This window comes from Pleurodeles waltl, chromosome 4_1 (genome assembly GCF_031143425.1).
Source record: "Pleurodeles waltl isolate 20211129_DDA chromosome 4_1, aPleWal1.hap1.20221129, whole genome shotgun sequence".
Lineage (NCBI taxonomy): Eukaryota > Metazoa > Chordata > Amphibia > Caudata > Salamandridae > Pleurodeles > Pleurodeles waltl.
In genome coordinates, this window is record NC_090442.1 from 832,072,019 (window position 1) to 832,084,188 (window position 12,170).

At 46.9% G+C, this 12,170-nt stretch overlaps 2 protein-coding genes across 3 annotated transcripts in view; both read left to right on the forward strand.

Annotated features, from left to right (window-relative positions):
* Nucleotides 1-12,170, forward strand: part of BBS10 (Bardet-Biedl syndrome 10) — a 103,511-nt gene that overhangs the window by 14,260 nt on the left and 77,081 nt on the right. The window contains exon 1 of one of the 2 annotated variants that reach the window (XM_069229573.1): nt 7,133-8,901. The exons of the other annotated variant lie outside the window; for it this stretch is intronic. The gene's annotated coding sequence lies outside the window, so the exon portion shown is untranslated. Of the gene's footprint in view, nt 1-7,132; nt 8,902-12,170 lie in introns of those variants that run through there. 2 annotated transcript variants of the gene reach the window in all.
* On the forward strand, nt 6,516-7,001 carry SDHAF3 (succinate dehydrogenase complex assembly factor 3). The gene has a single exon (XM_069229575.1). It carries the CDS (start codon nt 6,516-6,518, stop codon nt 6,897-6,899), a length of 384 nt encoding a protein of 127 aa, XP_069085676.1. The 3' UTR covers nt 6,900-7,001.

Here is a 12,170-nt window from a genome sequence, read left to right on the forward strand (position 1 = left end):
AAGACCATCCAGTCCAGGGGTCTTCCCCTTGGCTAATTCGTTAATAGTCCCTCTGATCTCCTGCTCAATGATCTATTGCCTTAGTGACAATCCTAACATAATTCAGGATTGTGGGTAATGTAGTCCTATCCAGGAACCCCTCCATAACATCATCGGTGTCTATATCTCCCTGTAATGTTGTACAAATATATTGTGTATATTTATGTGTGAATGTTTCCGTGTACCATTTCTATCTCTGGGTACCTGTACCATTCCCTTGTGGCACTCTGGGTTGCCCAGCCATGCTAAGAGTCTTCCCGCTCTAACGCCTTTTGGGTGAGTTTGGGCTGTGTATTCTTTATTTGTAAATGTTCCTAGTTGCTTCACTACGTCGGTGTGCTGTCCTTGCTCCTCTACGAATTCTTGACGATGAGATGGGTCTGCCAGCACATCAGTGGGGTTGGAAGAAAATGGAGCAGGGTGGCACCATCCCCTTTGTGATATCCCAGGTCCTTGTGTAGTCACTTGCCCAAACGTGGCTCATATAAGCCTCCAGGGGTGAAGACTCCCCAAAGGTGTCCACACAGCTGATCTCCCACATGGGAGCCGCTTTCAAGAAACCTCAGCCTCACCTGGGGCTCTAGGAGGGCAGCAATTTCATCAGTCCTGGTTGGCGCTTGGGCCCACTAGCAGTGCCAGGAGCAGCAGGACTCCCTTGCTCCCGCTGCCAGTCACCAGTCAGTACCTTGCAGCCAGCAGTCCCTGGCACAAACTTGAGGCCCTCAGGGTTCCTCAGGTCACAGTGTTGCGAGGTAATCTATCTGTCGTCTTGCGCGTCTTAGCCACACCCTAAATGGACTGAGAAATTGGGTTATCAGTGTGGGTAGCAGGAGAATGGGGAATGGAAAGTTTACCATGTGGTATTCTGACTGAAAGCTTACTACTACATGGCATTGGGCAGGTTGACACTTCCCTAAAAGAGGGACCAAGAATGCTTACAGACTGGAATATTCACCAGGGCCTGTGAGACTAACATGCTAATTGTTCAACTTGTGGCATGGAGTGTCAGGTGACTAAGCAATGACAGGAAGATTAGGACTGTGATAGCATTCTTAAGTAATCTTGATATTGGCATGGCATTTCTCCAAGAATCACACCTGACCCCGGAGTCAGAACATTCGATAAACAATGGGGCCATTATAGATATTTCTCTTTCTACAACACACATTCCTAGGAAGTTGTGGATCTCCATTTCATAGAAATGCTGAGATTTGGAACTCTTATTTCCAGGAAATACAAGTAAATTCCGGAGGGAAAACATTGAACTCTTGGGGCAGATGTACATAGAAAAAATGTTAGAATAAAAAATAAAAAAAATAGGAATTGTAAGAATATTTGGGTAAAAACATGAAAAATAGAAATACATTTTCGTAGTAAGGGACTCACGGGTCACAAAGAGGAAGGGGGTGCGATGAAAAGGTGGAAAGAAGGAGTTAGTAAAAAAGAAGTGCACCAGGCTTCTCAAAAAACAAAAGAAGAGAAGGGATGTTAGAGTGGAGAGGAAAAAATAAGGAAAAAAGGGAGGTTTAGGGAACCGTCCTAAAAATTTAAAACAAGATATGAAAGAGTAGGGGAAAATATGAGGATTCAGAAGTGTGGGTGGTAGCCTACAAATTGAGAAAAACCGGAACATGTAGAAGCCATAAGGGTGAAGAAAAACAAACCTGGAGAAAAACCTTTTTTGCCAAGAAAGGCTTTCGCCAGGTTGTGTATGCCACCATGGTGGAAACCATTCATGAAGAAAAAATGCAAGGAAACTGGTCGCGTGAAAACGGGACATCAGAACAGCTTTCCGTATGTTTGTCTGATTAAGGAAATGAAAAATATGATTGCCACCAGGCAGTTTTTTTACTCGCCTGCCCTGTACTTTTGAATGCCGATGAGAAAGGTTGCAACTCTACCTGAAAAGCAGTCCCAACCTTCTATCTAAATTCTCTTGCTGGAACGAACTTATTCCAGACTTTTAACCTGAAAAATTGGTGATTGATTTAAAAGGACAGTTTGGTCTGCTGTGGACAGTCTGTGTCCTGCTGTGGACTGTGACTCGATAAAGTCTTGTAAGTCCAGAGGGAGCCACTGGCCTCTGCTTAATTCCCAGTTATGTGGAAAAGTTTGATTTCTGTGTTGGGAGGAGTAGTTTGATGGGTTCTGTTGTGAGGCTTCGATTCTTGAGGCCTTGAGTGCTGGGAGACAAGAAACTTTCTTAGTGCTACTTAGCTTGAAAAACAGTGGAGCAGAGATCAGTAATGGGCACTCCTGCTTCTGGTGTGATACAAAAGACACTCTTCTGGCATTTATCCAATCCTCCTTTCTAGTTCTATAGTTGGATACATACCAGTGCTCAATCCCACACGTGTTGTAAGCAGGGTTACCGACTAGATCTGTTGTCTTTAATGGAGTGCCAGTAGCATCATGCTGCCCTCTACCACCAGCTTTCTGTCAACATGCAACAATATTTTGACTGGCCTACAGCTTCCTTATATATGCCAATAAACATGGGTTTTAAGATTTCCGCCCTCGTACCGTTTCAAGCTCACCTGAAAACATACAAAACTTCCCAACACCCTACAGTGCAGTGACTTTCATTGGTGCGCCCTGGAGCACCTACATCTTCACCCAAAAAGGTCCTTCATGCAAGAAGAGTGTCAAAACTGCACGAAACATCTCAAAACAAAAAAATGTGTTGCATGAGAATCAGCATTGGCAAAGCCAATAGGTCTCGGCAATAGGCAACTTATTGTCTTTGACAATGTGGTGGGGGTTGTGAACGGGAGGGCGGATGGGTGTGTGAGAAACCGGCAGCCCATAAACTGAAGGCAAAAAACAAGCAGAAAACAGCCAGAGGGACACAAACAGAGGGCAATTAAGGAGCAGAAAGGCACAAACAAAGGGCAAGAAACGAGCAGAAAACAGCCAGAGAGGCACAAACAGACGGCAAGAAACGAGCATAGAGGCACAAACAGGGCAAGAAATTAGCAGAAAGGCGCAAACAGAGAGTAAGAAACAGGCAGAGAGGCACAAACGGAGGGCAAGAAACAAGTAGAAAATGGGCAAAGAGTCACCATTAGAGGACACGAAGCAGGCAGAGAGGCACCAACGGAGGGCAAGAAACAAGCAGAAAACGGGCAGAGAGACACAGAGGGCAAGAAATGGACAGAGAGGCACAGAGGGCAAGAAACGAGCAGAAAGGCAGAAACAGATGGCAAGAAACGAGCAGAAAGGCAGAAACAGATGACAAGAAACAAGCAGAAAGGCAGAAACAGAGAGCAAGAAACAAGCAGAAAGGCAGAAATAGAGGCCAAGAAACAAGCAGAAAGGCACAAACATGGCAAGAAACTAGCAGAAAATGGGCAGAGAGGTACAAACAGAAGGCAAGAAATGAGCAGAAATGGAGGGCAAGAAACGAGCAGAAAGGCAGAAACAGAAGACAAGAAACAAGCAGAAAGGCACAAACATGGCAATAAAGGAGCAGAAAATGGGCAAAGGCACAAACAGAGAGCAAGAAATGGGCACAGAGGCACAAACTGAGGGCAATAAACGAGCAGAAAGGCAGAAACAAGGGGCAGGAAACAAAAACCCTGGCAGAGAGGCATAAGCAGATGGCAAGAAAGGAGCAGTAAGGCACAAACCTAGGATATGAAATGGGCAGAGAGGCACAAACCGAGGCCAATATCTGCCAGAGAGGGCAAGACATGTGCAGAAAACAAGCAGAAAGGCAGAAACAGAGGGCAAGAAACGAGCAGAAAGGCAGAAACAGGGAGCAAGCAATGAGCAGAATACTTCAAAGGGCAAGAAATGAGCAGACCATGGGCAGAAAGGCACAGAGGGCAGACTCGATGGCACAGCTCATAAAACACAAATGGCAATGTTAAACATCCAAGCCTACATGGAAAAGAAAGCAGCCTTGTGAAACAAACTGAGTGACATGAACAATAGTACTCCTAATGTATGACAGTGGTTTGCTTTACTGCTGATCGAGCCAAAATACACACACTGAAAAGAGTCAAAAATAATTTCTGGAATACGCTTCTTAGTCTAAAGAAGACATTTATTAAATCGCTCGTGAAGGAAAGTCACAACTGAAAGTGCACCTTTAAAATGTGCGCAACGATAAAGTGAGAACATGTACAAAGAATCTTCAATCTATAAACAGCAAATATATACATGCAAAGATACAAATAACTATATTTACATATATATATATATATATATATATATATATATATATATACATACACAATGCAAAGCAAATAATTTGTAAAAATTCATCACTATGGGGCACACTGGCTCCTTCATCTTTCTCCTGCCAGCAAGTGGTTGACCCCGGTTCGACTGCAACGAGAAAGAGAAATGTACCCTCACAGGAAATGTCAGGCATTCGACTACTCAATCCTGATTGAGGTCTCAATCTCCCCACCGTTGACCTGAGTCTCTGATATACCTTAAACAAGCCAGGAAGGAAATTTCTAGAAAACCCCTCCTGCTCCTTGAAAAGTGTTAAAAATGCTGGCTACTTCAGGTCAGTTTTGAAAAGAACACATTGGAATTGTCCAAAACCCTAAGATGTCCTCTCAAGACTAAACCATTCCCTGCCGTACCATAAACCTCATCCTAGTACATCCTTATCTTGCTGACTGGCTGACTCCTACACAGTACGTCCTAGCCCTTGGATGAGAAAGAGCACACAGACATGCAGAATAAAAACATGAACGAGAAAACACATTGCATAACATTTGTGCATGGAAAAATACTTGCACCTTTAACGTGGCGGGGAAGCAAAGGCTAAGCTGAATACAAAATGGAGTCTGTAACTCGTGACCGGTAATATGGCGATGGACAGCTAAGCCAAGTGCAAAGTGGTGCGACACGGAGTCAGTGGTCAAAACACAGTATCACTACAGGCGGGACTGGTCACCCATTGAAACCAAAATAAACGAGTGACAGTATCAATAGCGCTCCTAATGTGTGGAAGGACAGGTCACCCATTGAAACCAAAATAAAAAAGTAGTCCTGAAAGAATGGCTAAAAAATGGTCACTGCATAAGTAAACAGTAGTTGGCCACTACTCTCAGGGAGAACTAAACAGCGTAAAAGGTATGATAAATGCATGTCTTTGATGAATGAGGATAAAGCAAAATTAAATGACGAAGGCGCCAGCAAATGGGATGGCTACGGGCGGGCTGAAGCCCTCGATGTAGATGCAGCATGTCTCGGTTCAAGACAGAGCATGCATACCATCTAGAGCCGAGACCTAACAGCTTTAGACAAAAGTCAACAAGGGATCCATTTACGTGGTTAGAAAAGAACTGCACGAAAGTAAACCAGGAAATAATAGCCTTTCTTTTGTGATACTTTCTGAAGACACAGGACTCCAGCAGGACCACCTTATTGTGAGCTATAGAGAAGAGCAATACTAGCATATGAGTTTTCATGTTCCTCTAGATGCAAATAGAACCATTTTAGTCTTCAAATTGGTTACCCTTCATATTGAGGAAAATGCTGCAGAGAGTTCTCATAGAATGAAGAAACCTGACTCTGCTGTCTAGGACATTGAATGAACCATCCACAATGTGCAGTGTAGTGTTTTCTGTGCCTTTGCTATGCATAAAATATGACTCAGTCACTGAATATTTTTATTTTTTTCTGACATGCATTTTTTTCAATTGTTTTCCACACTATGTTAGAGGATATTGGCTAGAACCGGTGGTCCACATATACTGTGCCTCATGAGACATTGAGAAGATAGTGAGCATTTAGTAACACCAGTCAGTATCAAGGGTCTTCTAGCCTGTCAGAGACTTTTCATCGATGTGGAGAAGAGGTTAAATGTAGAAGTTTGCATCTTCAAACTGTTGCATGCTTATCATAGCTGTGTTATTTTTGAGTTCCCAGAAGAGATGTAAGCCTACCAGGAAAAAGGTTAGTATTAGATAATGTGGGAAGATTGGACATGTGTTGTACTATTTACTTAAAGAGAATAAATTACATTTATCCAGATATATTATGAGGGTGAGAGTCTGACATTCACATTGAGACATGAGAATGATGCATGATTATGAGTGAGAACAGGCATACAAATTATTTATTCTCTCTCCAGGACTTCATGGAAAGACCACTGGGAATGATTATTTTAGTAGTAGGCTTAGATGTTTTGTCAAATCAGGTTTCTGTCAGTATGAGCGGGTTTAATTGATAGTTTAAGGCTAGAATAGTAATTTTTTTAACTTGGGTTATTTCGTTACATATCCACACCACATGAACATGGCATTTAATTAAGTGTACACAGGGATGATGTTTCCTACGACAGTAATGCAAAATTTTAAATGAAAACGTTGTTCTCTTACAGTGATTGCTGAATGAAGTTAGCGCTGTACAGCCAGCTTTGAAGTTTCTAACTCATTTGCCTGTGGAATGTGGTACAGTCTCTCTGACTTGGAGTAACACGGAAGCTCCTCTGCCAGCTCCAGCTGTTGGATATGTCTAGTCTAACTCTGCACGTACTACAGGTGAGGTCGCTGTACAAGAGGATCCTGCTGCTGCACAGGGCACTTCCCCTGGACCTAAAAACTTTAGGAGATCAGTATGTAAAGGATGAATTTCGAAGACATAAATCTGCGAACCCTACTGAAACCAAGCGGTTCATGAAGGAATGGGAGTCCTACGCGTCAATGTTGGCACAACAAGCCAACGAGAAGTTGAGCAATCCAGCAACAAATATGCGCTTTGGAAAGAGTCTCCCAGAGCAGAAACTTGAGGACCTCCGAGAAGAACAGCTTGGGCAGTTGCACGAACTCATGCAGGAGGCTACCAAAACCAATAGGCAATTTAATATTTTTGATGGAACAGAACAGAAAAAGTAGAGCATATGGGAACGAAAAAAAGAATGAAGCCTATTTCTGATTCGTTTTGCTCCCTTTCTATTCCTAAACCAACTATTAAAATAATGTTTAAAATCTGACAAATTTCTTATTAGTCTAACAATCTGTTTCTCAGTATTTAGTTTCTGGTCATTTTGATGAGAATACGATTGCCATATAGTCACCTTTGCTTTACCCAGCCTCTAACAAACTAACAAAGTATATCTAGGAAGTCTTTCAGGGTAACCTTGTCATGGCATAGTGCCAAAAATCTAGGCTTTAATTGAAGCTTTCAAGATGTTTTTGTGTTTCTTGGGATGGATGATGTAATTCTAGCAATGCAGGTCACATACCTTTCTACAGTTCAAAATAATGTGTGGAGTATCTCAAAGGAACACATCACTAACACCTCTTTCTTCACAGACCAACGTTACCAAACATCCATAGAACCCAGGCCCCTTTTTCTTTCTCAGCTCCTCCCATCATGGCAACCCTCTCCTATCTCTACTGTTACCTCCTACTCAGCAGTTACCGAATCCATCATTTGCTCACATTCAGTTTTGCTAAGACACAGGTAAAACAAATGTTCTCCTCAAACTAGACTGAACCTTACAGTCTTCCCACACTATTCCTTTCTGGGACTTGAGAATGTGCCCGGGAATACTGATTGCTTCCTTAAGCTTATGGATGACATTTTTTCTAGGAGTTGAGGACGTAGAGAACACCCTTGGGATATTTGCTAATGTTAGGTGTGGAGAGTATAGGGAAAAACATCTGTGATATTTTGGTGTGTATGGAGATCACTTATCGGGCAAAGCATTCCATGGATGATGATTGTTTCCATTGTATTGGGCTAAGCACTTTTGTTAAGGTGTCGTACCATATTCTGTAACTAGCCTACCTTTTATGTGATTTGGAAATTCGAATTGGAGGAACCATCATTTGATAGGATATGTTGCTTTGTGGGTGCTTAGTTGTGTAGGTTTTTGAATGGGAGTGGGTTAAGCGGAGGGTGATGGATGTGGCAGGAGGCAATGTAGTCTTTTCTATTTTTTTTTAAGGCTTAACCTAAAGAAGGCTTTAGCTGTGTTGCCAACAAAATACCTGCAGATAGTGAGTGGGAGTTTATTCATTGGGCTGGTCAAATGTCCCTCAAATTATGCTCCTTCCCACCATAGTACACATTATAGGACCCACTTCTGCCACTGGATACCTTTACTTTGAGGGCCTGCATTTTTTGATGCTCATGTATACATCACCTAAAAAATAGTCCCTATATAGTAGAGATTTGAAAGCACTTGTATTTTCCAATTACTGCTAATATGTACGTATAGATAGGGAGTTATTACTTACTTCGCTGAAAATGAAGACATTTATTGAAATCTGCAATATTGACTCATTATCATAGGCCACTTTGGCAAATGTATTTATCCTATGATAAACAAGAACAAATCATTAAAATAGCAAATGTGTGTGCTCAGATTTATATGTTGAAGCCACACCTCCTCTGCTTTGTGAAGGTCGTTTGAATTCTTGCATCTGATACAAGAGGGACACCTAGTAACTAGGATGTACCGCAACTTCATGATAAAGGCCCTCATTACAACCCTGGCGGTCGGTGTTGAAGCGGCGGTAATACCGCCAACAGCCCGGCGGTAAGAAAATTGAATCACGACCACGGTGGAAACCGCCAACATAGACAGCCACTTTAACACTCCGATCGCCACGGCGGTAGCAATAAACACCGCAGCGGTAACCGCCAACAGCCAGGCAGAAGACAATGTACCGCCCACCCCATTACAACCCGCCCATCCACCAGCTTTTCCGGGGCGGTACCAATGCCATCAAAAGGACGACAGAAACAGTGTTTGGAAGGGAAACCACTCACCTCTTGACACTTATCAAAGAACCAGGACGCCATGGAGCCCAAAATACAGGTGTTACCAATTTTGGTGTATCTTCTCATCTACCAGGAGTACGAACGGCGACGGCGGTGATGACCACGGTGAGTACTGCACCTAGCACACAAGGGAGGGGGGGAAGGAAAAAGAGTGACACACACACGCAACATCCCCACCCTCACCCCCAAAACCATACACACATACACATGCATCAACATTACATATACACCCCGTAACCCTCTGGAAGAACGCAAGGACAAAAGGAATTGAGTCAAACTAGTGTCATATTAGAAAGAGTCAGATATACATTACAAATTCAAAAACAGTATTTACAATATATACAATTTGTACATAAGGCGGTACATTGTCCACTCAAAATGTCCGTGGGCCACTGGGCCAAAACTCATAGGCCAAGCCCACACTTGGCTCCTGCCTCAATACGGAGAGAACACTGCAGGGGCATCAGGTCGAAAACACACAGGCACCTCAGGGGGACGGGGAAGGGGGGGGCACTTCAGCCAGAAGATGGTACTACGCCACTGCTCCTGGAAGGGGCTCCATGCCCACAGCGATGTCCTGGGGAGTGCAAAGCCACAGTCTCTCAAGTGGGTGGGTTGCTCAGTGCTTGGTCCTGGGGAGTGCAAGGCCACAGTCTCTCAAGTGGGTAGGTTGCCCACTGCTTGGTCCTGGGGAGTGCAAGGCCACAGTCTCTCAAGTGGGTGGGGTGCCCACTGCTTGGTCCTGGGGAGTGCAAGGCCACAGTTTCTCAAGTCTCTCAAGTGGGTGGGTTGCCCACTGCTTGGTCCTGGGGAGTGCAAGGCCACAGTCTCTCAAGTGGGTGGTGTGCCCACTGTTTGGTCCTGGGGAGTGCAAATCCACAGTCTCTCAAGTGGGTGGTTTGCCCACTGCTTGATCCTGGGGAGTGCAAAGCCACGGTCTCTCAAGTCGGTGGGTTGCCCACTGCTTGGTCCTGGGAAGTGCAAAGCCACAGTCTCTCATGTGGGTGACATGCTCCACTGGTTCTGGGGGGGCTTGGTGCCCAGTCTGCTTCATGCTGCCAAGGATGGGTGAGTGGATGCATTTCTCAATTGGTTCTGGAGGGGGCTTTGTGCCCAGTCTGCTTCATCCTGCCAAGGATGGGTGAGTGGATGCATTTCTCCACTGGTTCTGGAGGGGGCTTGGTGCCCAGTCTGCTTCATCCTGCCAAGGATAGGGTGAGTGGATGCCTTTCTCCACTGGTTTTGGAGAAGGCTTCGTGCCCAGTCTGCTTCATCCTCCCAAGGATGGGTGAGTGGATGCATTTCTCCACTGGTTCTGGAGAGGGCTTGGTGCCCAGTGATGCAACACCTGGGGGGTGGCAGTTCACAGTCCCTCACCTGGGTGTCTGAGCAACAAGATTTTCAGTGACCAGGATGCATGATAGTACATGGAGGCAGAGCTAGAGTCCATCCGGCTGCGGTCACGGCTGCACAGTGGTGGTAGTGCCGGTGCTGGTGGAGGTGCTTCCAGTGGTGGAAGGAGGCTCCAGCCCTTCTCCTGCAGCCTCGGACGGCTGCCCACTGGGGCTGCTGCTGCTGCCAGTGCTGCTACTGTCAGCGGTGCAGCTGGTGGTGCTGGCCGCGGTGGTGGTGCCGGTGCTGCCAGTGGTGGGGGGAGGCGCCAGCCCTTCTCCTGCAGCCTCGTACAGCTGCCCACTGGGACCGCTGATGCTGTCAGTAGTGGTGCAGATGACGGTGCTTGCGGTGGGGCTGCTGGCGGTGCTGGCCGTGGTGCAGGTGGCGGTGCTGGCCGAGGTGCAGGTGGCGGTGCTGGCGGTTGTGCTGGTAGCACCAGCCCTTCTCCTGCAGCCTTGGATGGCTGAAGTGCCTTGCCTGTTGTTTTGTGCCCCTTCCTGACCTTGACAGATGGTGGTGTCACCTTGGGTCTGGCAGCTGGAGTCTTTGAGGTGGGCTTGCTGGGTGGTTGTGGCTCCTTCCCCTTGCAGGATGCTGTCCCCTTCTTCACCTTGCCAGGTGGCGGAATGGCTTGACGGGTGTCCCCTTTGAGCCTCTGACAGCTGCAGGAACCACAGCGGATGTGGACTTGGTGGCTGAGGTGCTGGGTTTTGGCCACCCTGGCCCGAGGGGAAGGACGGGGGGAGGGAGGGTAGGGAACAGGCCAAAGTTTGCCAGGAAAAGCTTCTTAGGGACCGTTTGCAGGGTGGTTCTCCTTCTGCAGGGGGTGGGGTGCTGGTGGCCTGTTGGTTCAGTGGCGGCCCTCCTGTCCACTGGCGCCGGCGGAGGTGGAGGGCTGTTCTTTGGTGTGGCTTAGTGTCAGGGGCCCGTTGTTGTGCCACTGCCTCCCTCATGGTGTTGGCTATGTCAGCCAGCACCCCTGCAATGGTGACCAGGAGGTTGTTGATGTATTTGAGGTCCTCCCTTATCCCCAGGTAATGTCCCTCCTGCAGCTGCTGGGTCTCCTGCAACTTGGCCAGTATCTGGCCCATGGTCTCTTGGGAATGGTGGTATGCTCACAGGATGTTGGTGAGTGCCTCCTGGAGAGTGGGTTCCCTGGGCCTGTCCTCCCCTGTCGCACAGCAGTCTTCGGGCTTCCCTGTTGTCCTGTGCCTCTGTCCCCTGAACTGTGTGCCAACTGCCACTGACCCCAGGTCCCTGATCGTCCTGTGTTTGTGGGGTTGCCTGGGGGTCCCTGTAGTGGTGGACACACTGCTGATTGACGTGTCCTGGGGACAGTGGCATGGGCCTGCTGGGTGTTTGCTGTGGTGGTGTTTCCTGAGGGGGGAGGCTCTGTGGTGGTATGGGACTGTGTCAGGGTAACCGGCTGTCCAGAGTTTCCCTAATGGGCCAGGTTGGTCATCGTGTTCCAGGCGTGCAGAGCTGCTGTCATCACTGTGGGCCTCCTCGGGGGGGGGGGACTGGATGTTGGTGGCAACTCCTCTCTGCTGACGTTGAGTAGGGGTCCTGTGGGGATGCAAATGCAGTGTTGTTGTATCTGCATGTGCCATCTTGTGCATGGGTATGTTTCCCTGTATGGTAGCGATTGCCTTGTCAGCTTTTCCTTGCGTGCATGTTGATTTTGTGGGCTAGGTGATGCTCTCTAATGGGCATGCTGTGGTGATGGGTGTCCATGTTGGTCTGTGATGGGCGTCCATGGATTTGTGTGGCATGCAGGGCTGGGTTATGGGATGGGTGGGTTGTGATAGTGGGGCATATGAGAGGTGGTGGAGCGATGGGGGTAGGGGTAGGAGTTTGTGATGGCATGCAGGTAGGGGGGGATGAGAGTAGTAAAGATTTTGACTTACCAGAGTCCAGTCCTCCTGCTACTCCTGCGAGGCCCTTCGGATGCATGATCGCCAAGACTTGCTCCACCCATG